Source organism: Molothrus ater, chromosome 5, assembly GCF_012460135.2.
Source record: "Molothrus ater isolate BHLD 08-10-18 breed brown headed cowbird chromosome 5, BPBGC_Mater_1.1, whole genome shotgun sequence".
Lineage (NCBI taxonomy): Eukaryota > Metazoa > Chordata > Aves > Passeriformes > Icteridae > Molothrus > Molothrus ater.
Genome location: NC_050482.2, coordinates 57,036,784 through 57,062,859, shown reverse-complemented (window position 1 = coordinate 57,062,859; position 26,076 = coordinate 57,036,784). Strand labels below are relative to the sequence as shown.

Below are 26,076 nucleotides of genomic sequence, written 5' to 3'. Positions count from 1 at the left end.
GGAGGATTGCTGAGCTTCTGGCTGCCTTCTCTCTGCTCAGAGTATTTCCCAAGAGAAAAACTTCTTCCCAGCATGGCAAGTGGGTAAGAGACAATCATACAAATTCTCCTCTAACAGGCAGCGTAGGGGGGATGGGATATATTTTTCTGTATAAGGGTGAATATTACATGACATGCAGCACAGCAAGAACCCTCTTCCTCTTTCTATTCTGTTTTACTGACTCACTGCAGTGTACAACATTGTTGAGGCTACTGAACCACTAGCTTAAAATAAAGGTGATGGTAAAATCAGATTGTGCTTAAATATAGCTGATAACTCAGAATCAGTTCTTCAGACATCAGTTGCCTGCCCAGGACCTTGGCAGATTGTTCCACTCTCATGTTTGCCCCTTGACATTGCCTTTTCCTTTCCACATACAAAACCTGCCTTATGTATTTTTGGTATTTTAAACACCAGCTTTACATGAAAAAAAAATCACTGGACTCAAATAGAAGATGTAGACACTGGCATAAGATGAAAATCTAGAGAATTGTTTCTATCTTCTGTTAGTAATAAAAGCTGTTCCATGTATTTCACAACATTTGAACTAAGTTTTTTAAATTATTGGAAACTTCTTGTACATGGCTGCTCATCAGGTGTTCCAAATCCCTTTCTTCTCTATATAAAAGTTAAAGGCTGTATAAAATTTCATATTGTTGAAAGGATCTCTGAAAGTAAATTTACTTTGGAGAAGGTGCTCAATCAGACCTTATTTGCAGGGCTTCATGTGACCCATTTGCAATACCTGTTCTTCTTGCTCTAACACTGTTGACTTTCTCACATTATTAGCCACTGACCTTTAATTCTTTTCATGTCTTGAATAATTTCTGATTTATAGCAATAACGTCTTCTTCTTGGAACATTGTTTTGGGTAGAATGAAGAAGAAAATGGAGATGTTAGATTCTTTGGTTCTAAACACACTGCTGGTGCATCAATTGCTATTGCAAAGAGCCTCCCCCAGGTTTTCTCAGCTCTTAAAAGTGCAGACTGAGTGTTGTTACTGAGGTGGTGCTTTGCTCACGTGAGCACATCCAAGCAAGGCTCCAACTGGACAAAATCCAGTTGGCCAGACTTCTCGCACAGAAATAATTAACTCTATGTGCAAGCATAAATCTAACAACTCAGAGCTTTCACACAGGGAAAAGATTGAGAACTGATGATAAAAATCTCTGGTTTGAGTCACCCATGCCATTGTGTTGAAAACCAGGGAGAAAATATGCAATACCATTTTCCGAACAACCTTACCTATATGCTGGTGTGTCACGGATTTGCATGAAGGTGTTGGGCATCTTCTCATTTAAGTTGTCTCACCTTGCATGTGTAAGCTAAGTTTATGGCCCCTTTTAAAGAGATACCATCCAGAAAGAGTTTTACAAGGTGACTGTATAAGTTGCTAGACAAGTTTTTTGCTTTGGCAATTATATTTTTTCAGTCTTCAGTTACAGCATAAACAGGTGCTCTCTCTGTTTGGACAACAGAAAGGAGAGGAAAAATCCATGATGATATTGTGGTAGCACCTAGCAGAGATAAAGGACAGTAGAGGCTTTTACATTGTAAAATTTAGTGATTTCAATTTTGGGACAAGTTTCCTGAATGGAGAAATACTAGTAGGAGAAGTATATTTATAGGACAAAAATAAGGATTGAAATCTGTAGGTACACTCTTATTGTAACCCTGAATAGACACCTTGAGCTCATGTGATATTTCATAATATTTCTAAAGGAGGAAGGTCAACCTGCTTTATAAACACAGGACAAATCTGCTAAGAGCAGACTGAGAGCAAGTGGGTATTAAAGAGATGATAGATCTCTTCTAGATAGGTGACTGTTACCAAAATATACTAAAAGATATGTATATAAAATACTGTATCTGAGAAACAAAATATTATAATAAAACCTGAGTGACACCCTCCCTAATGTTCCACATACCTGGGTGTTCAGCAGGCAGCAGACTCCTCTTCACAAGCAGTAATTCCTTCCAAAGTAAAAACTCTATTAAACATAATATGATGGTTCTCAAACAGGATAAACTGGTACAGAGGAGCAGACAGCAGGAGGGTCCAGAATACAGCACAAAAGTGATCCAATAAAATTAGGGCAGTCCAAGGTAAAGGCTTGAAGTTTGAAAAACATCTCCAGTACTGTTCTGTGAGCTCACCAGTCCTGTCCCTGGGCCTTCAGCTGAGCTGCTGAAGTGAGCAGTTTTCTGTTTGGTGTTGGTTTGTAGACTCTTTCAAGAAGGGCTTGCTCTTCATAAGACTCCAGAAAGAATATGGAAGCATGGCAGGAAATAAGTAAAACTGCTGCTGTTGGTGGCTGCTGAGGCAGCTCCCTGTGACACTGAGCAAGGGCCTCCTTTGGGCTGCCCAGCCAGTGCTGACAATGCCCCACTGACTGCACAAGCAGAGCCTGAGTTTTGGGCAAAGGCTAAATGAAGCTCCTCTGTGACAGCTTCCTTCTTCTCCACTGTGAGATCCATGCAAGTACCTGTACCCAGCACAACTCTTCGTTCACATTCCTGTTTAACCCGGGCAACAAACATGTCCTTTGGCTACCAAACACTAGATTTTTTAATCTTTTTCCTTTCTTCAGGTATTGACATGTGTTCAAGCCCAGTTAAAAATTCAAGTGATCTTTTAGATTTCCCATCCACAGCTATCCCAAAGTACCAGAGAACCCAAGGGAAAATGGACCGTGCCTCCAGCATCGCTCAGGGACACAGCGGCTCAGATACACAGCTGCAGGCAGGCTGAGGTGTGGCAGCTGCTATAATTATGGTTATCTGCCCTGCCCTTGTGCCTTTGCCACAATCTTTGTTTGCTCTTCCTGCTAGAGAGCATGGAATTTGCCACTGGCAGGAGGATGCAGGAAGTTATCTCTATCCTGAGCAGAACAGAAGGAGAAGACATAACACTAATCAGAGGTTCAGAGCTGGGCTTGAACATGCCTTGGTTCAGTCTGGGAAAACCAGTTGTTAAAATCATGGCAGGTTGCTCCAAGAGCTTTTTGAAAGAAATACCAATTGTTGACAGATTTCTGTACTTTTCTTCTTTTCTGGAAAACATCTCTTTTGGAGGAGAATTCAAAATTATCAAGTGGCTCTTCTCTGGGCTTTGGTGCATGTGTTGGTTTGTAACTGATTGATTCCACTCTCAGTTAATTAAAGATTAAGCCACCTCTCTTTTTCTCCACTCTGTTGTCCTGATCCCCTCTTAGTGTGAACATAACGTACTTGAAACTGGAGCTACCTCTGGGCGCTTCATCACAGTAACAACCTGTCATGGTTTGACATTGGCCAAATACCAGGCACCCACAAGAATCATTCCCTCACCCTCTCCTACCACAGCTAGGTAGAGGAGAGAAAAAAATGAACAAAGGGTTCATGAGTTAAGGACCATAAGAAAACACTCCAAGGCCAAATCAGGCTCACCTTAGAAGTACAAAGTGAATTTATTACTAACAGAGTCAGAAGAAGATAATGGGAAGCAAAATAAGCCATTAAAACACATTTTCCCCCCAAGCCCCTCCCTCCTTCCCACCAACAGTGCAGGGAGACAGGCCATGGGGGTTTTTGGTTAGCTTATCACCCAAGATCTTCTTCTGCTGCTCAGGAAGAGGAGTCCTTCCCCTGTGAGACTGTGGGGTTCCTTCCCACAGGAGACAGTTCTCAGTGAACTTCTCCAGTGTGGGTCCAAATCCCACGGCAGACAGTCCTCCCAAAACTGCTGCAATGTGGGTCTCTCTCTCCACGGGGTGCAGTCCTCCAAGGACAGGCTGTTCCAGCTTAGGATCAAGGGGCCCCTCTCTCCAGTGGGTCTTCCACTGGATCATGGCCTCCTCCAGGTATCCACCTGCTCCAGCATGGGCACCTTCTCCACAGGCTGTGGGTGGATCTCTGCATTCCCCATGGATCCCCATGGGCTGCAGGGGCACAGCTGCTTCACCATGGTCTCACCATGGCCTGCAGAGGAACCTCGGCTCTGGCGCCTGGAGCACCTCCTACCTTGCTTCTGCACTGACCTTGGGTCACCATCTTGTTTCCCGCACATATTCTCACTTCCTCCTCTTCTCTGGCTAGGAATTGAGCTGTGCCCAATTTGTGCTGATTTTCTTCTTGAATCTGTTATGACAGAGGCCTTACCATCACCTCTAAGTGGCCCAGCCTTGGCCAGCAGCATGTCCACTTCAGAGGCACCAGGGATTGGCTCTGCTGGACACAGTGGAAGCTCCCAGCAGCTTCTCACAGCTGCCACCTCTGTCCCCTCCCCTGCTACCAAAAACCAGGCCATGCAAAACCAACACACAACCCTACCTAAATTTTTTTGATAGATGAATGGACAGACTTCTGAAAACTGTACACTATTATGCTGGACAAGACTCCATTAAAAATTAGGGAAGGAGAAGCTGGGGTAGGTATGTGCATCAGAGATCAGTGCATGAGGGATTTTTATTGTATGCAGACATGGTGTTTAGAGCCTTACTTACCCTTTGTCACCATTACCTTTATGCTGGGATAATCCCATGGCAAAAGAAAACATTTTGTGTGGAATCTTGCTTGAAGGAAGAAGGGAAGAGTTTATAAGATTGCTGTGAGAAAAGCATCATAGGGAGAATTTTTTGCTTCCTGTTCTGTTGGCAGTGTTGCTGCATGCTGGGAACAATCTCCTGCTTGCCTCTGGTTTGTGCACAGAATCCTCAGGAATGAAACACCACCATCTTCCTTTTTGTTTCATTGCATGGAAAACCACAGGAACTTACCAACAAGAACTTTGTTGTCTGACAGTCTTAGGGAAGACTCAGGTTTCCTTACAGGTTACCTGCATTCTTTAAAAAGGAACGTGGACCATGAGTATTGCGGGTTTTGCAGTGGCACTGACAGGAAGATGTGGGGAGAAAGAGAAACTTGATGCCAGGATGATATCCAGAACATGGAGAGGCATTAGAAGACTCTACAAGTGACTTGCAGAAATAACAGCATGTGCTTTTTTTTCTGCCTTACATGCATTCCTCTGTATTTCTTGGCAGGAAGGCCTTAAATCATGAACTTTCTAAGCTTTTCAATGAGATGTGGGATGCAGATGTTCACCACCTTAGGCCTGGGAAAGACTACACAATTGATGTGCAGGTAACCAATTGCCAAGTCAGGATTAAGGGCAGTGTGGTGCTGCAGGAAAAGGTGCCTGGAAAAGTGCCTTTTGCTGAAAAAGTTGTGCTTTGTCATGTCCGGTGGGGAAAGCATCCCTTAAGAGAGAGAACAATACAGAGAACACAAATGGTTCACACTTACCTGGACCTTGGTTACAAGTGGAGTCTTTCAGGTGTCTGTCTTGGTTCCTGTAATATTTCATCTCCCTATCTGTGAGCTGGAGGAGGAACAACTAGCGTGCAGCCCTTCCAGTTTTGCAGATGACAGCAAACGCTAGTGATGAAGTTGGTATGCTCAGATGCAGGGCTTCTCTTCCACTGGACATAGGCAGGCTGGAGGAATATGCTAGGGAAGGAACACCATGAAATTTAACAAAAACAAAGGAACAGGATGCTCAGAGAAGCTGTGAAATCCCCATCTTTGGAGGCTTTCAAGACCCAAAAAGATGACACCCTGAGAAATAGTCTGAATTCAGCGTTAACCACACTTTGAGCAGCACTAGAGATGTTCTGCTCCACCCTGTGTGTTTCAGTGTGTGAGTGACAGCTTGTGTGTGGGGTGTGGGTGACTTGCAGTGAGGGAGAAAGGGAGATAGGTCCCAAGTCATTCTTAGGGGAATAAGGGAGGAATTTGAGAAATTCCTGGGTTTCTCTGGGAGACCAGGGAGTAGCAGAGAGGGGTGGGTGAAGATTTCAGGACTGTTGCTTCCAGTCCCAGGGAAATGTGAGAGAGGAGTGAGAGATTTCATAAGCAGCCATTTCACTCCTTGCTGGCTCAGTGCAGTGCAAACATGACCATGTGTTTTGGCCACAAATTGCAATAGGCGAGAATATTCACAGTCCAATTTTGTACTCACACAAGAACTCACTTTATTCTGATGTTACTCAAACACGTTATTCTGATGTTACTCAAGCACTTTATTCCAATGTTGCTTCATATTATAACAGATAATTTCCTGTTGGTGATAAACTTGAAATAGTGGTACCTACCTCAAGCCAAATTGTGTGTGGGGAAAACTTCTGCCATATGGTTTCTCCATTTGTCAGAACAAGGCTCTAGTACCTCTTGCCTGTGTTAACAAGCTGCTACTCATCTACTATCTTCTTTCCTTCAGAAAGCCCTTTATGAAATAGAAATTTGAAAATGATCAGGAAAGCCTCTTTAAAATTGCAGAGACAGAAGGCACCCAACTCTCCTTATTATTTATTTGTGGTGGGAGGGACCACATTACTTGCTCTACATTACTTCTGTTTACCATTTGTGATTTATATAGTATAATAGCACAGCTGGTTACTGAGCAGAACTGAACTATCACATGGGCCATTACAATAATATCTGAGGAAACAGAAATTTCAGGCTCTTACAGATGTCAGAGATTGTCTTTTTTCTTTATGCTGGCAGTTCTGTAATATTGTCTCTCATTTCACAGGAAGACAATTCCTAGCAAAGAATCCTGATGGCATTATGGGGTTTGGTTTGATTATCACAAAGGCAGGCACTGTTTCCTCTAAGGACATCTTACTCCTTGTTTTCCTCCATTTTTGCTAGGGAAAAGCAGGTCCAGCACAGCAAGGGGACAGGGCTGTCCAGGACAACGCAGCCAGATATCTGTTTCACAATGTAAACGAAGAACACCTGAGGAGCATAAAAACTTTTGCAAGTGAGACCTGTTCTTTTGTTAATGGTGGATGTGATATAAAAAATCTGTGCTGTATTTGACATGTTTGCCTAAAATATAACATTGTATATAATTTGGACGGTGGTGAAGATCATCAGACTGCAGGTCATTTGAAGGGAGTTTTTGTAACAGTTGCTTGGAGATTACCTGTACCTGAGCCTCGGGAGAAGGATCCTTTTGTGCCCCAGGCAAAATCTGAATTCTCTGTCTCTTTTCACTACAAAGTAAAAGGAATGAGACGCTTACCAGCTCCAGAAGTGGCCCAAAGGAATCTCACAGGGTTCAACAAGACCAAGTGTTGGTGCTGCACCTGGGTCAAGGCAGCCCCTGGGATCAATCCAGGCAGGGGATGAGCAGAGGGAACAGCCCTGGCAGAAGGACTTGGGGCTGCTGTGGGTGAGAGCTGACCCTGCCCCAACCCAGAGCCCCCCTGTGCTGGGCTGCACCCAGAGCCCCAGGGCAGCAGGGCAGGGGGATTCTGCCCCTTTGCCCCTCTCTGCTGAGCCCCCCCTGCAGGGCTGCATCCAGCCCTGGGCCCAGCCCAGAAGCACAGGGAGCTGCTGGAGCCAGGCCAGAGCAGGGACACCAAGGGGATCAGAGGGATGGAGCAGCTCTGCTGGGAGGAAAGGCTGAGGGAAGTGGGATTGTTCAGCCTGGAGAAGAGAAGGCTTTGGGGTGACCTCACTGTGGCCTTGCAGTGCCTGAAGGGAGCCCACAAGAAAGATCGAGAGAGACTCTTAACAAGGGCCTGGAGTGACAGGACAAGGGGCAATGGCTTCACATTAACAGAGAGGAGGTTTAGATTAGAATTTAAAAAGAAATTCTTTCCTATGAGGGCAGTCGGGACATAATGGTGAACAGTTTGTCCAGAGCAGCTGTGGCTGCCCCAGCCCTGGCAGTGTCCAAGGCCAGGCTGGACAGGGCTCTGAGCAACCTGGGAAAGTGGAAGGTGTTCCTGACCATGGCAGGCATGGGGGTTGGAACTGGATGGGCTTTAAGGTCTCTTCCATCCAAACCATTCTATGAGTCTATGCATTGAAAAAGACACCAAATTCAACTTTGCTCCCTTACTCACAACTTCCAAGCCCTTTCAGATAGTACCAGACCCACAGCTAGGTCTTGCATTTCTGTTGGGGACTACACTTCAGCCATGGCTATGAATGTATGTTTCCTTCCCTAATTTTTATCAAGCTCAAGACATCTGATATTGGTTTATGCTCTATTATTCCTCTACTGAAATAATGCCCACAAAACCTAGTGCCAGCATAGCTCAAGGTCCTAAGCTTGTGTCTATAATTGTGGTGGGCAGAAGTGATTTGTTTTGGTAGGTCATTATTATTTCAGTCCTTGGCTCCATAAGGAAGCTCAGTAGCTGTTTCTCTTTAAAAAGAGCTATAAAAAGTACAGCAGTGATCTGGCCTTGAGTCACCTTGAGGTCTACACTTAACAGTATACCTGAGAGTAGAATCTGACATATAAAGGAATGGCTTTCTCTAAGGGCTGTCAAGACATATTCTATGGTGACTTTTTATGATGGTACTCTAATGTCTGGATCAGGCATATGAGCAGACTGAAAGTTTCTCTTTTTCTGCAGCCTTTATTTCCTTATTGGACAACTATGAGACATCAACTGGTGTAGCAGAAGTAGTGACTCCAGAAGAAATAGTTGAAAACAACTGTTTCCTTGATGCTATCTTAGCAACAGAAGTCATGAGAGTGAGTAACACAGATCTTTTTTGTCACTGAAAACACTGATTAAAAAGTAAACTGTATATGTATCTTGCTTTTCTACCCTTCAGCTAGCTCATGACTATCTGCTAAAAACCTAGGCCAAACCTTGCAGATTTCAAACATCAGCTTTATGACATCTGGTTCCAGCTCTATGCCAGGAGAGGAGGAGACAGGTATGTTTTATGGGTGTGGGCACTGATAATCTCTGTGCTATTCTGATTTAGGTAAATGTAAGCCCGAGTGCCATCTGCTACCCATAGAACTGGAAGACAGCTTCAGAATAGCTTCAGCATGACAGAGAGTGGGTTTAGATTGGATATGGGGAAGAAATTCTTCCCTGTGAGGAAGAATTCCTGGTGAGGCCCTGGCACGGGTTGCCCAGAGAAGCTGTGGCTGCCCCATCCCTGGACATGTCCAAGGCCAGGCTGGATGGGGCTCAGAGCAACCTGGACTAGTGGGAGGTGTCCCTGCCCATGGCAGGGGGTTGGAATGAGATGGGCTTTAACATCCCTTCCAAATCAAACCATTCTATGGCTCTATGAAACATATAAAATACCTATATATTATTGTTTTCTTCTTCATTACAGACCTGATTCTTGTGGTTTTGAACATGTTTTTGTTGGAGAAACAAGGCATGGTAAAGAGATCTTAGGTTTGCACAACTGGGTGCAGTTTTACCTTCAGGAAAAGCGCAACCAGATTGATTACAAGGGATACATAGCTCGGAAGAAAAAAACCAGGGTAAGAACAAGCCTTTGGGGGCCTTTGCAAGTAAGACAAATGGATCCAGAGATAAAAGTTGTAATGAAACAAGTGTAATAATGTAGTCATAGGCTCAGTGTTTTGAACTGCAATAAGTATATACAGTATGTAACTGTGTATAAGAAGAATGAACAATTACATGTCTTCCAGCTTCTTTTTTTGCAAGAACTATTTTAAAAAGTAGTGCTGGTGTTTACAGAATTGCAACACTGCTGAGGCTTAGTTGGGATAAATGATCATGTATGCTCCAGAGGTCAGGAAAAAGATTGTGCCCAGCTATAGCACCCAGGCACACCAAGGATGACTAAATCTTACAAAGCTTTCAAAAATCTAGAATCAAAAATTCTATCTGTCCAGTCACAGCTGTGTTGGAGATTATTCTGTTGTTTCATTTATGCTTTCAGCCTGATAAAGATGACCAAGTTTTGAGCATCCAGTTCAGCTGGAAGGGCTCGGTCAAGCCAGTCGGAAGCACCTTTATCGGTGTCAGCCCGGAGTTTGAATTTGCCCTTTACACAGTCATTTTCCTGCTGTCTGAAGAAAGAGTCACATGTGAAACAGTGAAGATAGATGACTACGAGCTACAGATAGTTGTCTGGCGCCATGGGTAGCACATTGGAACAGCATATCCAGTACTGCTCAGCACCACTAGTGAAGATTAGTGGAGCGAGCAGGAAACTTCTTTTTTTAAATTGAGGGAAAGGAGGAGTGTGGAGAGAGGAGGAATGGATGGGGGGTGGACAGGACCAGACAGCAAAGTTAATATGTTGTTTTATACAACTCATTTCAAGTAAAAATTGATGACTCTCTTTTGGTCTGCAATGGAATGTTTAATCAGTAGTATGCTGTGACATTTTCTGAGAAACCATGAAACATACTCCTGCTCACATTATATTTACATCTAAATTACATCAGTCTTCCCTTCTGCATGATAGCACTGTACTTTTCAGCAAATAATGGCATTTAGGAAAAGGTTCTATTAAAATTGATATACATATTTCTCTTGGTTTTTAGTCACTGCATATCTAAAAAAGCAATAACCACACATTGCTTACACTTTACCTTCCAGACAGAAGCTTTGATTTGGCACAGGCAGAACTCCAGGATGTTTTAATCTCTTCTCATTCCATAAGAGGTTAATTTCAAATGCATTATTACAATACAATGACCTGGACACACAGGGAACACACTTAGGTGAGGAGATGGTCATCAGGTCCACAGCAGGCCTTAAAATATTTTGTTTCTTTAACACAATTTTCATATACTCCCTATGTATTCCTGAAACACCTGGATGACAGCTTCATGCTACAGGTCCTAAGAAGGCGGACTCAGAAAGATGCCCTCCCTCCTTGATTTGTTGCTTGTCAACAGAGAGGATTTTGTGATCCCCTTGAGTGGAGATTGGTGGCTGTCTTGGCCACAGTGGCCATGAAGCCATAGAGTTTAAAATATCTGGCGACAGGAGGAAAAGTGCCGACAAAACTTCAACCCTGGACATGGGAAGAAGCGACTTCAGGCTGCTCAGGGAACCAGTAAGTAAAGTCCCCTGGTGTAGTGGTTTTGGTTCATCAATTTGAGATTTTTGAAATCTTGAATTTGAGATTTTGAGAAAAAAAATTGAGGGTTTTTTTTCCTCAAAATTTGAGATTTTGAGATTTGTGAAGTGATTTGAGAACCAACACACCTGGGAAAATGCTTTTGAAGGTCCTGGGATCCATCAGTGCTGTGGTCACTTTTTAAGCACCAGCTCCTGAGGGCACAGGAACAGGCAATTCCTAAAAAGTGGAAATCAAGCAGATGAGGCAGAAGGCCACCTTGGCTGAAGAGGAATCTTCTTTTGGAGATAAGGTAAAAAAGGAAGGGGTATGCCCAGTGGAAGCAAGGTCAGGTGATATGGAAGGAGTACGGAGATGCTGCTTACCACTGTAGTGGGAGAACTTGTGTGGCCAAAGTTCCACTGCAGTTGAAGCCACCAGAAATGTGGGGGATAATAAAAAGAAGGTTTAAAATACATTAATGGCAAAAGGCAGTGCTGAAAGGACATCAGCCCATTACAGGATGAGGATGGTCACCTCACAAACAGGGCCATGGACAAGGTAGAGATGTTTAAGGCTTTCTTTCCCTCTTCATTGTCTTCAACAATGAAGATGGACTAAGGAGGTCCCAGCACCCTGAGCTGAAGGACTGTGACTATGAGAATGGTAAACTCTGAGTTAACCCTGAAGGTGTTAGGGATCTGCTGCCCCAGCTGGATCCCTATAGGTCTATGGGGGTATCACAGGATTAATGTGAGAATACATAAAGAGCTGGCTGATATCATCATGAGGCATCTCTTGATAATTTTTGAACAGTCTTGAGAATCTGGAGAGGTCCTAGTTTTCAAAGAGAGCATGAAGGATGCCCCTGGAAGCTACAGGCCTGTGAGTCTCACTCCAGTGCTTGGTAAAATTATGGAGATGATGACCATTATTCTGGGAGGTATTGAAAAACACCTGAAGGACAACACAGCCATTGGTCACAGCCAGCACATCGTGAGAGGAAAGTCCTGCTTTTCAAAACTAAATTCCTTTTATGCTAAGGTAACCCACACAGTTGATCCAAAAACATCAGTAGATGTAATCTTTTTGGATTTCAGTAAAGCTTTGGATATAATTGATCTCAGTGTGCAGCCCACAGCTGGATAAACACATCATGTGATGGCTGAGCAACTTGCTCCTGGGTCGAGCACAAAGAATCACAGTACCTGGGTGACAGCAGACTGGCAGCCTGTCACTTGTGGGGTTCTACAGGGCACCATCTAAGGCCCCGTTCTCTTAAAAATCCTCATAAAAAGCAGAAATGCAGGACAGAAAGGGATACTAAGTAAGCTCGCAGATAATACAAAACTGGGAGGAGCTGCTGACTCCCTCAAGGGTGAAGAGGCTCTGCTGAGAGCCCTGGTCACCAGTTGTGTGAAGTTAACAAAAGCAAGGGCTGGATTCTGCACCTTGGGTGGGACAAACCTGGATGTACAGACAGACTGGGAATGAGAGGCTGGAGAGCAGTGTTGTGGAAAGGGACCTGGGGGTTTGTAAAGCTCATCTCTCAGGGCCTTTCGGGTCCCATCTCGCTAGCTTTGGACCCTGGCCCCTCACAGCCTTACAGGACAAAAGTGAGACTTGAGGTGCTCTTCTCCTTGGGACCAAAAATCACATAGTTTTATTGTGGAATTACTCCAGGGGGTCCAAGGGAGGCCAAGAGGACCAGAGGAAAAAGAGACCGATTGTGTGATACCGGGGATTTTAAATCCAGGGGAAGGGGGCGGAGAAGAGGGAACACAGCCAATGGGATACAAGTGATGGGAGGGGCAAGGGGAGAGGGTGGAAAAGAGGGAACACAGCCAATGGGATACAATTGATGGGAGGGGCAAGGGGAGAGGGTGGAGAAGAGGGAACACAGCCAATGGGATACAAGTGATGGGAGGGGCAAGGGGAGAGGGTGGAGAAGAGGGAACACAGCCAATGGGATACAAGTGATGGGAGGGGCAGAGGGAGAGGGGTAACCTGGGGAGAGACCTCCACCAGGGCTTGAGGGGGGAAAGATCATGTGATATAAGAGGGGAATCCCATGAGGATACAAACATACTATTCAGTGCAAAATACCAACCCAGTGCAAAACAACAACTAAATAAACTAGTGCAATACAACAGGGGTTGATGGCCAGTCGGACATGGGCCAGCAGTGCCCTGACAGCCAGGAGGGACAGCCCTGTCCTGGGGCACTGGGCCCAGCATGGCCAGCCAGGCCAGGGAGGGGATTGTCCCGCTCTGCTCTGGGCTGGGGCAGCCTGACCTTGAATATTGTGTGTGTTTTTGGGTGCCACAATATAAGAAAGATCTAAAGCTGTTTGAGAGTGTCTAAAGTAGGGTTTTGGAGATGGTGAAGGGCCTGAAGAGAAAAACACACAAGGAGCAGCTGAGGGCTGCTCAGCTGGAGAAGAGCAAACTGAGGTCAGAGCTCACAGCAGTTTTGCAGCTTCCTCACGAGGGGAAGAAGAGGGGCAGGCCCTAATCTCTGCTCTGTGTGACCAGGGACCTGGGGAACGGCTGGAGCTGTGTCAGGGGAGAGTTAGGGTGGGTATCAGGGAAAAGTTCTTCCCCCAGAGGGTGCTGGGGCACTGAACAGGCTCCCCAGGGATGGTCACGGCCCCAAGAATGACGCTGTCATGCGCAGGGCATGATTATTGGAGTGGCCAGGGGTTGGACCCAAGATGGCTGTGGGTCCCTTCCAACACAGAATATTCTGTGAAAATTTCAAATGAACAGAGAGCAAGGGGTTCCTATAGCTGTTGAAAAATCACAAGGGGCTGCTCAGGCTGGGATTCACAGGAGGAGCCATTGGAGAACACCAAGAATGGACCAGCTGAGACATGCTGATGAAGGAGTTCAACCTTCCCTACAGCAACAGGTCTCATACAGGATAGAAGAGAGGCTGCAGTCAGGTTCTGCTGTAAATTTGAAACACAGGGGATCAGAGGCAGATATCAGGAATGTCAGGTACAGAACCACAGAACTGTGACACAGAACCACAGAGCTGTGACACAGCTGCTCTGGGGTGTAGAATCCAACTCTGGGGAAGGTCACAGGCACTCGGTTTGCTTCTGGCTGGGGAATGTCCCTGCAGCCAAGGGCCCCCAGGTCACACTGCACGCCTTGACAACTCTTCAGAGTCCTGCTTCATCTTTGCATAGGTGGCAGGGCAGAACTGGGAATAGAGCTGAGCCAGCAGAGCCTGGGAGGGGATCTCTAACTTGGTCCCGTGGCTCAGTTTGTTCCATATGTGCACTGCATAGGTGTTCTTAAGGAGTTTCTGAAGCTCCAAGGCACTGACTGCCTCAAACAACTTCTTCCAGTCCTGCCAGGGAATAGGATAAACAACTTCTCGGGCAAGAGCACTCACACCTTTGCAGCTCATGCTCATGATAGTACTGAGGGAGCACCACTTCTTGAAGACACGAGTTAGGAGCTCTGGGCCCTGGTGCCCCCAGACCCAGCCATTGTAATCCACCACAAAGTCCTGCATGCAAAGCTCGATGAATTTGTGCTTGGCCTCAAAGGACAGAAAGGCTCCATTCAGTACACTGTCACCCTGAATGCCAAGGGCATTGGTGAGGTTCTGTAAGTTCTTAAGCACAATGAAGTCTGTATCCAGGTAGATGCCACCAAATTTCCACATGAGGACAATTCTGCAGGCGTCAGAGAGGACATGTAAAAAATGAGGCTCCTGTTGCCGCTGAGGCTGCAGGAACCACTGTGCCAGAGGTGTTCCAGAAAAGAGCTCTTGGAGGTCCAGGCGCCGGATTTCCACGTTGGGGAAGCAGCTGAGCAAGGAGAAAGCCCAGTGCTTGGGCAAGGAGGCGTTCCCTTTGGCCAAGCCTTTCATGAGCACCACGACTCTTGATGTGGGGTGTGTCCTGGCCGCTGACTCCACGGAGCAGGAGAACAGGTAACTTGGGGCAGTTTGCTCCGAGGTCTCCACAAAAAACACATTTCCTGTGGAAGGAGAGGGCCCACCAGCAATGTCGAGGGGAGAAGGCACATAGTGAGCACAGCTGATCTCAGCAGACAAGCCGTAGGTGGGGACGCTGCTCTTTGGGTCCTCCCCGATGCCCCAGTACAACTTGTGGTAGGCAAAGGATACGAACACAAAGATGAGGATAAACAGGGCACAGGGCTTGTGGCTCAGCACCACCCTGGTCAGCTTTAGGGGGCAGCTGGGCATCCTGAGCATTCTCTCTCCAGCCAGAGCCTGCTCTCCCGAGATAGCCGTCATGATCTGGAGGGAAGGAAAAAAGAGAAACAACCTGACAGACGAGGCAGCAGAGTATGAGCCTTCCTTGACAGGTGTGTCCCACCTTCATAGCAGTGCACAACAAACTCTGGGAACACCATTAGAGAACTCATCTGTCACCCTCTAGAACTTCAAGTCACTGTCAACACGAGACATGAGACACGTACGCAAAGTCCTGGCAGGAGGAAATAGCAATGTTCCTTGTGACCATTCCTGGAGCTCTGTCAACAGACACTGTGTGGAACTGCTGCCCACTGACAGGTGGTTATCATGAGGGGAGTTGTTTTCTCCTGATACACGACGTGTCCTTCCCCCAAACCAAACACAAGCCTCAGCCTTCCAGTTGTTGAGCTGGCACTTGCTGCCTTTCCAAGCCAATCACCTGCCCCTGCAGAGAGCCTGGCCCATTGTCCATGGCAGCGTAGCCTGGCAGGATGGATGGAGAGTGGGAAAGGAATGGATGCAGGGCAGCTCAGGAGGCAGATGCAGACAATAAGGTCAAGAGCTGCCTTTGTAAAGGGAGTTCCAAGGCTGCTTCCCAGCCCTGTACAGGTCACACTGGCTCTGCCCTGCTCAGTTGTCCCAGTGGATCCTGCTGGTGGACAGGCATTCCCTCTACTCTCCTGCCCTTACCGTCCTTGCTCCTTCTAGCAAAAGGGAGGCTTGGAGTGGAAGAGATTTTTAAGAAGGCAGCAACAAACAGATAAGTCAGTCTAGCTCCATCCTCAGCATTAGCATCATCACTGCTGCCCTTGCCTCACCTTAAATCGAGGGGCAGCAGAAGCAGCACCTCCTGTGCCCACCACTGGGCCCCAAAGGTCAATGGGCAAGAGCACATGAAGAAGCTGTGAGGAAGGCTGTGCCTTTTAGGACCATTGGAAATGGTCTCAAGTGGTGCCAAGGGAGGTTAGAGTGGACATTACTCAGAATTCTACTCCCTGGAAGAGTTACCAGGCATTGGCACAGGCTGCCCAAGAAAGCAGTGGAGCCACTGTCCCTGGAGGTATTTAACAGACACATAGATGTGGCACTTAGGGACTGGGTTTAGTGGTGGACTTGGCAGAGCGGGTTTTGGGGTTGGACGCCGGCACTCAGAGATCTCTTCCATCCTAAAGGATTCCATCATTTCTCCTGCCTCCCTGAGCTCCATCTCCAAAGCCCTACCCTCCAGGACAGAAAGGTTCAGGAAACGGGAAAAGCTTTAATCCAGCAGCTGTAACCAAAGTGGCAGGGAACACGACAGAGCACCCAGGTGGCACAGACCCATTTGTCATTGCTCCTTGATCACTGTGCCTGGCTCACGTACGGAGCTTCCCCTGTGGCCAGAAAGGACTTGTCAGCCACACTGGGAGGCATCCAAATGTCAGAGCATGGAGCCACCTCTCTTCACCAGGCACATGGGGACAGAGGAGAGGCAGCCAACACACAAATGATCAGCTCTGGATCCCCAGAAAGTTTTCTCCTCCCGCACAGAAACGCCACCATATGCTGCCAGTGCTACAGGCAGCCATAGCCAGCCCACCCTGCCTTATACAGATCCCTCTACATTCCCCACCCTCCACACACCACAGCTGGGATAGCCCTGTAAATAATTTTTTTGCTTTGCAAGCATAGGAGGAGAGAGCGGTACAGGCCTGGGGAGAAGTTCCTGTGCTGTAAAGGGGCAGGAAAGTGCCACATTCATCTAACCACAAGTAAGTTTTGAGCTTATCGGCACATTTTGAGAAAAGGACCAAACTTTACTCCCGTCACATCTCTATAAAGTTAGAAATACATTTCTGCTTTTGGAGCAGACAGGGCAACAATTTCAACGCTGCAATAGCCAGTTCAATTCATTTACAAAAGAAATACAGGAAGCCTGGCTCTGACTCTTCCTCTGAAAACACATGTGCTTTTCCAAAGAAATTGCAAACTCTACTCACCTGTCCCTGCCTTCAAGACACCACAGAATTCACTGCTTAGCTGGAGAAGAGTTTTAAGTGATTGGCGTCTGTGAGGGCATCTAAAACTCTGTGTTCTGGCACTTCCGCCTTCTGAAAAAAAGTGGCAAAAGGAAAAAGCCTGAATACGTGGAAAAACAATGTAGATGAAGGATGTGACATCACAACAGTGAGTAGCTCAAAAAAAAGCTGTATGTAGCACGGCAAAGGAGCCATCTAGTTATAAAGTAATCATAAAAACAAATAGGAAATTCAGACCTCATTGTCACTACACTTTAAACTTTAGACTGTGTCAGGAAAACATTTGGGTTTTTTTTGTTTTCTCCTCCTTTGCTAAGAATTCCCAGCCCTCACGCTGCTGCTGGGGCTGCCACAGTAACTGAGCTGAGCCATCCACAGAGCTGCCAGCTCCCACCCCAAGCCCTAAGTACAGGATGCCCCCTTGCAAACACACTCTTTTCACCAAATACTTTACTCCTTCATTAGGGAGTGCTCCCTCATATGCCAGGGACCTCAGCGAAGGACTTTGCCAAATTCAGGTGTCCCTCATTCTGTGGCAGTTCCCCCTTGACCCTGTGATCAAGGGAGGCTCACCTTCCCTTCCATGAGACTTGCTGGCACATTCATCAAATCCCTCCTTTATCAGTACAGCCACTAAATTCAGGGTCTGCTGCAGTTCTTCCTCAGCTGCCTGAAACAAATATTGCTCTGTAGTGTCCCAGACCTCTCTCCTCTCCCCAGATCCTTCCATGCATGGCAGCACCATGGATGGACTCATGACAACTCTCGTCCCAGCACAGGGACTCCACAGCCACTCTGGGCTACCTGATCCAGTGTTTCACCACCCTTCCTTTCATTTCTAACTCGCCACACTTCAAGGTGTGCCCATTGTGTCTCCTGCCATCTCTGCATTGAACACAGGAGAGTCTCACTTGTGTCCTTCACCCAGCCACCCACCTTCAGCCAGGTGTTTCACACCCTGAACACACAGCCCAGCCTGCTCTAGTCCAAGACAAGTCAGCAGATCTCTCCCAGCCTCTCCTCATGCGCCGTGTGCTCCAGTCCCCTTCTCCCCTTGGTGGCCCTTTGCTGGATTTGCTCTAGTACGGACGGGCCTCTCTCATGGTGGGATTCCTGAACCAGCCCTCCAGGTGTGTCCCACCAGTGCCGAGTGGTGGGCAAGGATTTGCATTAGGGGTAGATGGATGACCCCACATTGTTGACTGCCTACAACCTCAGAGCCATCTTCAACTTACCAGGCATCTGCTGGAATCCCACCCAGCAGACACTCCAGGAGGTTCCTGGAGCACATGGAAGAGAACTTGCTGACACAGGTGGCAGGCGAGCCCCCAGGGGAGGTGTCCCAGGGGATCTGCTGTTTGCAAACAGAGGAGCACTGGGGGGAGGTGAGGTTGCCTGAGGCCATCTTGGGTACAGTGACCGTGACACGATTTGATTTCAGTTCTCGGTGAAGGGAGGGAAGAAAGAGGAAGGGGGTCAGCAAAACTACTGCCTTGGATTTGTGGAGGACAGGCTTTGGTCTGTTTGGACCATGGGTTGAGAGAATCCCTTGGGAGGCAGTCCTGAGGGGCCAGGGAGCCCAGGAAGGTGGAGGTTCCTCAGGAAGGAACCTCCATAGAGGTGGAGAAGGAGCCAATTGCAATGTGCTGGAAGCTGGTTCAGGGAAGGCTGGCTTGGATGAACAGCAAGCTTCCACTGGGACTCAGGGAAGAACAGAGAGTTTGGCAGCTCTGGAAGAAGGGTCAGGCAACTCAGGAAGACTACAAAGATGTCAGGAAGTTAATCAGAGAGAAAACTAGAAAGGTAAAAGTCCAGCTAGAAGTCAATCTGGCCACCAGCATAAAAGCTAAGGAAGAAATGCTTTTCCAAATGCGTTAATACCAAAAAGAGGCCAAGGAGATTCTCCATCCTTTATTGCACGCTGGGGTGGGAACATGACCTCCAGGGATGAGGAAAAGGCTGAGGCACTCAATGCATTCTTGACCTCAGCCTTTAACCCAAAGCCCAGTTAGCCTCCGCATATCCAGCCCCCTGAGCCAGAAGACAGAAACAGGGAGCAGAACAAGGTCCCCACTCTGCAGGAGGAAGTCGTCAGGGAGCTGCTGTGCTGCCCAGACATGCACAAGTCTAGGCAGATGCCATCCTTCTGCTGGGAGCTGGTGAAGCAGCCCACAAAGCTCCAGTCTCCATCGTTTATCAGCAGTCCCGGTGAACTGGAGAGCTCCTGGGTGACTGGAGGTTGGCCAATGTGACACCCCTCTAGGGGAAAGCTTGGAAGGACACCTGGGGGAACCAGAGGCCTGTCAGCCTGACCTCGGTGCCTGGGAAGGGTATGGACCAGATTACCTGGAGTGCAATGGCACCATGTGTGCTGCACCACTGTGGCATCAGGCCCAGCCAGCACAAGTTCAGGCAGGTCCTGCTTGACTGACCCAAGCTCCTTCTATGAACAGCCAATGGATGGGGAAAGGCTGTGGATGTTGTGTACCTGGGCCGTCTAAAGCCTTTGACCACTGCTCCGACAGCGCTCTCCTGGAGAGCATTGTCCTTGCAGCCCATGGATTTAACAGGTTCCCTGTTGGCGGGGAATAAAGTGCCTGGATGGCTGGGCCCAGAGGGTGGTGGTGGAATTATCCAGCTGGCAGTGGGTCACTTGTGCTGTGTCCCAGGGCGCACTGTCAGAGCCAGTCCGCTTTCATATCCTTGAGGCTGAACAAGATCTGAAGGGCCAGGTACTTCCCCTGGGTCACAGGAAGCCCCAGCAGCTCCAGGCTGGGAAGAGTGGCTGGGAAGAGCCCAGCAAGGAAGGAAGGGCCTGGGCCTGCTGGCCCACAGTGCATGCCCAGGTGGGCGAGAAGGCCAATGGCTGCTGGGCTGGGCCAGCAATGGTGTGGCCAGCAGGAGCAGGGCAGTGACTGTCCCCCTGCTGTGGGCACTGGGGAGGCCTCACCCCAAGGGCTGTGTCCAGTTCTGGGCCTGGCACTGCAAGATGGACACTGAGGGGCCAGAGCGTGTCCAGAGGGGGGAATGGAGCTGGGCAAGGGGCTGGAGCACAAGTCTGATGAGGAGCGGCTGAGGGAGCTGGGGGTGTTTAACCTGGGTGTTTAAAAGGAGGCTCAGGGGAGCTCTACTGCTCTCCACACCTTCCTGACAGGAGGGTGCAGCCAGCTGGGGGTCAGGCTCTGCTCCCTGGGAACAAGGGACAGGATGAGGGGAAATGAATAGAATGGTCTGGAATGGAAGGGATGCTAAAGATCATCTTGTTCCACCCCTCCTGCCACGGACAGGGACACCTCCCACTATCCCAGGTTGCTCAGAGCCCCATTCAGCCTGGACTTGGACACTTCCAGGGATCCAGGGGCAGCCACAGCTGCTCTGGGCAACCTGTGCCAGGGCCTCAGCACCCTCACAGGGAAGAATTTCTCCCTCATATCCAACCTAAACCTTCTCTCTGTCACTGTGAAGCCATTCCCCCTTGTCCTCTCACTGCAGGCCTTTGCAAAGAGTCTGTCTGCATCTTTCCTTTAAGCTCCCTTCAGGCAGTGGAGGGCCATGATTAGGTCACCCCAAAGCCTTCTCTTGTCCAGGCAGAACATTCCCACTTCCCTCAGCTTTTCCTCCCAGCAGAGCTGTTCCCTCCCTCTGATCCCCTTGGTGTCCCTGCTCTGCACTGGCTCGAGCAGCTCCCTGTCCTTCCTGTGCTGGGCCCAGGGCTGGATGCAGCACTCTGTGCACCACAGTAGGTTCAGCTTGGCTATGAGGAAAAATTTCAGAGTGCTTAAGCACTGTGTGCCACAGGCTCCCCAGGGAAGTGGTGGAGTCAGCATCCCTGGAAGTGCTCCAAAAAATGAGAACACATGGCATTTGGGGTACAGGCTTGTGGGTATGGTGATAGTGAATTGAAGGTTGGACTCCCTGATCTTGGAGGTCTTTTCCATCCTTCATGTGCTTCTGAGTTTTTATTTTTGTCCCTGGGGACACTGCTCGGAGCCCTGCACTTGGTCCTTCTGTTGATGGGGACATGTCGTCCCCTGGACTTCCACATTGGGCTCAATATTCCAATGAAAGGGATGCAATCCTCCTCACAGCACTGCAGAAAGAGGAAATGCTGAGCCCCTTCAGAGTGTGACAATGGCTGCTTAGATGTTGGTATCCACAAGAACTATTTCAGCAGAGCAAGGATATTCATAATTTCTGCTCCTCAAAGAACTGCTTTTGTCTCTTCTGTTTCCTGAGGAGTTCCAGACAAATCATCTCACTGCTGTGGATTTAGAAACTGTCGGAAGCATTATTTGAACTTCCCTCACTTCAGAAGTTTAGAACAACTTCACAGTGAGCGACACAAGGATCTAAACAGTTTTCAGCTTCTTAAAGCAAATTTCATATACTCTTCATTTATTTCCCCACATGTTAAGGATCTTTGCCAACCAGGGAATTCTCATCTGAGTCCCAGCAACCTTTGACCTCTGTTACTTATCAGCAGTGATTCAGAAAGTCATAAATGCTACAGAGAGGACACCAAGGTTCCCTACAGCTGTTGAAACATCACAAGGGGCTGCTCAGGCTGGGATTCACAGGAGGAGCCATTGGAGAACACCAAGAATGGACCAGCTGAGACATGCTGATGAAGGAGTTCAACCTTTCCAACAGCAACAGGTCTCGTGAAGCACAGCAAGAGACGCTGCAGTGAGTTCTGCTGTAAATTTGAAACACAGGGGATCAGAGGCAGATATCAGGAATGTCAGGTACAGAACCACAGAACTGTGACACAGAACCACAGAGCTGTGACACAGCTGCTCTGGGGTGTAGAATCCAACTCTGGGGAAGGTCACAGGCACTCGGTTTGCTTCTGGCTGGGGAATGTCCCTGCAGCCAAGGGCCCCCAGGTCACACTGCACGCCTTGACAACTCTTCAGAGTCCTGCTTCATCTTTGCATAGGTGGCAGGGCAGAACTGGGAATAGAGCTGAGCCAGCAGAGCCTGGGAGGGGATCTCTAACTTGGTCCCGTGGCTCAGTTTGTTCCATATGTGCACTGCATAGGTGTTCTTAAGGAGTTTCTGAAGCTCCAAGGCACTGACTGCCTCAAACAACTTCTTCCAGTCCTGCCAGGGAATAGGATAAACAACTTCTCGGGCAAGAGCACTCACACCTTTGCAGCTCATGCTCATGATAGTACTGAGGGAGCACCACTTCTTGAAGACACGAGTTAGGAGCTCTGGGCCCTGGTGCCCCCAGACCCAGCCATTGTAATCCTCCACAAAGTCCTGCATGCAAAGCTCGATGAATTTGTGCTTGGCCTCAAAGGACAGAAAGGCTCCATTCAGTTCATGGTCATCCTGAATGCCGAGGGCATTGGTGAGGTTCTGTAAGTTCTTAAGCACAATGAAGTCTGTATCCAGGTAGATGCCACCAAATTTCCACATGAGGACAATTCTGCAGGCGTCAGAGAGGTTGGGTAAATAATGAGGCTCCTGTTGCCGCTGAGGCTGCAGGAACCACTGTGCCAGAGGTGTTCCAGAAAAGAGCTCTTGGAGGTCCAGGCGCCGGATTTCCACGTTGGGGAAGCAGCTGAGCAAGGAGAAAGCCCAGTGCTTGGGCAAGGAGGCGTTCCCTTTGGCCAAGCCTTTCATGAGCACCACGACTCTTGATGTGGGGTGTGTCCTGGCCGCTGACTCCACGGAGCAGGAGAACAGGTAATTTGGGGCAGTTTGCTCCGAGGTCTCCACAAAAAACACATTTCCTGTGGAAGGAGAGGGCCCACCAGCAATGTCGAGGGGAGAAGGCACATAGTGAGCACAGCTGATCTCAGCAGACAAGCCGTAGGTGGGGACGCTGCTCTTTGGGTCCTCCCCGATGCCCCAGTACAACTTGTGGTAGGCAAAGGATACGAACACAAAGATGAGGATAAACAGGGCACAGGGCTTGTGGCTCAGCACCACCCTGGTCAGCTTTAGGGGGCAGCTGGGCGTCCTGAGCATTCTCTCTCCAGCCAGAGCCTGCTCTCCCGAGATAGCCGTCATGATCTGGAGGGAAGGAAAAAAGAGAAACAACCTGACAGACGAGGCAGCAGAGTATGAGCCTTCCTTGACAGGTGTGTCCCACCTTCATAGCAGTGCACAACAAACTCTGGGAACACCATTAGAGAACTCATCTGTCTCCCTCTAGAACTTCAGGTCACTGTCAACACGAGACATGAGACACGTACGCAAAGTCCTGGCAGGAGGAAATAGCAATGTTCCTTGTGACCATTCCTGGAGCTCTGTCAACAGACACTGTGTGGAACTGCTGCCCACTGACAGGTGGTTATCATGAGGGGAGTTGTTTTCTCCTGATACACGACGTGTCCTTCCCCCAAACCAAACACAAGCCTCAGCCTTCCAGTTGTTGAGCTGGCACTTGCTGCCTTTCCAAGCCAATCACCTGCCCCTGCAGAGAGCCTGGCCCATTGTCCATGGCAGCGTAGCCTGGCAGGATGGATGGAGAGTGGGAAAGGAATGGATGCAGGGCAGCTCAGGAGGCAGATGCAGACAATAAGGTCAAGAGCTGCCTTTGTAAAGGGAGTTCCAAGGCTGCTTCCCAACCCTGCACAGGTCACACTGGCTCTGCCCTGCTCAGTTGTCCCAGTGGATCCTGCTGGTGGACAGGCATTCCCTCTACTCTCCTGCCCTTACCGTCCTTGCTCCTTCTAGCAAAAGGGAGGCTTGGAGTGGAAGAGATTTTTAAGAAGGCAGCAACAAACAGATAAGTCAGTCTAGCTCCATCCTCAGCATTAGCATCATCACTGCTGCCCTTGCCTCACCTTAAATCGAGGGGCAGCAGAAGCAGCACCTCCTGTGCCCACCACTGGGCCCCAAAGGTCAATGGGCAAGAGCACATGAAGAAGCTGTGAGGAAGGCTGTGCCTTTTAGGACCATTGGAAATGGTCTCAAGTGGTGCCAAGGGAGGTTAGAGTGGACATTACTCAGAATTCTACTCCCTGGAAGAGTTACCAGGCATTGGCACAGGCTGCCCAAGAACGCAGTGGAGCCACTGTCTCTGGAGGTATTTAACAGACATGTTGGTGTGGCACTTAGGGACTGGATTTAGTGGTGGACTTGGCAGAGCGGGTTTTGGGGTTGGACGCAGGCACTCAGAGATCTCTTCCATCCTAAAGGATTCCATCATTTCTCCTGCCTCCCTGAGCTCCATCTCCAAAGCCCTACCCTCCAGGACAGAAAGGTTCAGGAAACGGGAAAAGCTTTAATCCAGCAGCTGTAACCAAAGCGGCAGGGAACACGACAGAGCACCCAGGTGGCACAGACCCATTTGTCATTGCTCCTTGATCACTGTGCCTGGCTCACGTACGGAGCTTCCCCTGTGGCCAGAAAGGACTTGTCAGCCACACTGGGAGGCATCCAAATGTCAGAGCATGGAGCCACCACTCTTCACCAGGCACATGGGGACAGAGGAGAGGCAGCCAACACACAAATGATCAGCTCTGGATCCCCAGAAAGTTTTCTCCTCCCACACAGAAACGCCACCATATGCTGCCAGTGCTACAGGCAGCCATAGCCAGCCCACCCTGCCTTATACAGATCCCTCTACATTCCCCACCCTCCACACACCACAGCTGGGATAGCCCTGTAAATAATTTTTTAAGCTGTAGAAAGTAAAGAGGCACAGACTAGGTTAGAACAGAACCTGTGCTGTAGAGAAAGCACAAAACTCACCTGTCTCTGCTTTCAGGGATGCCACAGAAATCCCTCTTCAGCAGGAAAAGTTATTTATGAAATTAAAATCTGAGAGATGACAACTCTATGGTCTGCCACCTCCTTCTTCTGAAAAGGAACGATGACATATGGAGTCCAAACATAAGGGGAAAGAAACCGGGAAGGGTGCAACACGATTTATGTGATCAGGAATAGAAGCAAAGGTCACACAGATGCACTGTGAACAAAGAGTTAGTTAAAAAGTAATTAAAGAAAAAGGAAGAAATTGAAAACTCACTGTTGCTACACTTTTAGCATTAGACTGCTGGGAAAATGGCTTGATTTGTTTTCTCCTCCTTTGCTAAGAATTCCCAGCCCTCACGCTGCTGCTGGGGCTGCCACAGTAACTGAGCTGAGCCATCCACAGAGCTGCCAGCTCCCACCCCAAGCCCTAAGTACAGGATGCCCCCTTGCAAACACACTCTTTTCACCAAATACTTTACTCCTTCATTAGGGAGTGCTCCCTCATATGCCAGGGACCTCAGCGAAGGACTTTGCCAAATTCAGGTGTCCCTCATTCTGTGGCAGTTCCCCCTTGACCCTGTGATCAAGGGAGGCTCACCTTCCCTTCCATGAGACTTGCTGGCACATTCATCAAATCCCTCCTTTATCAGTACAGCCACTAAATTCAGGGTCTGCTGCAGTTCTTCCTCAGCTGCCTGAAACAAATATTGCTCTGTAGTGTCCCAGACCTCTCTCCTCTCCCCAGATCCTTCCATGCATGGCAGCACCATGGATGGACTCATGACAACTCTCGTCCCAGCACAGGGACTCCACAGCCACTCTGGGCTACCTGATCCAGTGTTTCACCACCCTTCCTTTCATTTCTAACTCGCCACACTTCAAGGTGTGCCCATTGTGTCTCCTGCCATCTCTGCATTGAACACAGGAGAGTCTCACTTGTGTCCTTCACCCAGCCACCCACCTTCAGCCAGGTGTTTCACACCCTGAACACACAGCCCAGCCTGCTCTAGTCCAAGACAAGTCAGCAGATCTCTCCCAGCCTCTCCTCATGCGCCGTGTGCTCCAGTCCCCTTCTCCCCTTGGTGGCCCTTTGCTGGATTTGCTCTAGTACGGACGGGCCTCTCTCATGGTGGGATTCCTGAACCAGCCCTCCAGGTGTGTCCCACCAGTGCCGAGTGGTGGGCAAGGATTTGCATTAGGGGTAGATGGATGACCCCA

At 48.5% G+C, this 26,076-nt stretch overlaps 3 protein-coding genes across 3 annotated transcripts; 1 reads left to right on the top strand and 2 right to left on the bottom strand.

Annotated features, from left to right (window-relative positions):
- The first annotated feature begins 3,868 nt into the window (after nucleotides 1-3,868).
- LOC118700447 (poly(U)-specific endoribonuclease-A-like) lies at nucleotides 3,869-10,163 on the top strand. The gene is given in 8 exon segments (XM_036404915.2): nucleotides 3,869-3,882; nucleotides 5,065-5,164; nucleotides 6,734-6,845; nucleotides 8,458-8,579; nucleotides 8,663-8,685; nucleotides 8,687-8,767; nucleotides 9,182-9,335; nucleotides 9,761-10,163. Coding segments are annotated over 8 exon segments (864 nt in total). The 3' UTR covers nucleotides 10,019-10,163.
- A 220-nt stretch (nucleotides 10,164-10,383) lies between these two features.
- LOC118700487 (lactosylceramide 4-alpha-galactosyltransferase-like) lies at nucleotides 10,384-19,607 on the bottom strand. The gene is made up of 3 exons (XM_036404994.2): nucleotides 18,381-19,607; nucleotides 17,107-17,217; nucleotides 10,384-15,169 (listed from the first exon to the last, which is right to left on the bottom strand). The coding sequence occupies exon 3, from the start codon at nucleotides 15,164-15,166 to the stop codon at nucleotides 14,033-14,035; it is 1,134 nt and encodes a 377-aa protein (XP_036260887.1). The 5' UTR covers nucleotides 15,167-15,169; nucleotides 17,107-17,217; nucleotides 18,381-19,607; the 3' UTR covers nucleotides 10,384-14,032.
- Nucleotides 19,603-24,944, bottom strand: LOC118700460 (lactosylceramide 4-alpha-galactosyltransferase-like). The gene is made up of 2 exons (XM_036404933.2): nucleotides 24,856-24,944; nucleotides 19,603-23,169 (listed from the first exon to the last, which is right to left on the bottom strand). The coding sequence occupies exon 2, from the start codon at nucleotides 23,164-23,166 to the stop codon at nucleotides 22,033-22,035; it is 1,134 nt and encodes a 377-aa protein (XP_036260826.1). The 5' UTR covers nucleotides 23,167-23,169; nucleotides 24,856-24,944; the 3' UTR covers nucleotides 19,603-22,032.
- Nucleotides 24,945-26,076: the final 1,132 nt, after the last annotated feature.

Excerpts from the sequence above, each read along its gene's own strand:
- LOC118700487 (XM_036404994.2), bottom strand. The coding sequence starts at position 15,166 with ATGACGGCTATCTCGGGAGAGCAGGCTCTGGCTGGAGAGAGAATGCTC.
- LOC118700460 (XM_036404933.2), bottom strand. The coding sequence starts at position 23,166 with ATGACGGCTATCTCGGGAGAGCAGGCTCTGGCTGGAGAGAGAATGCTC.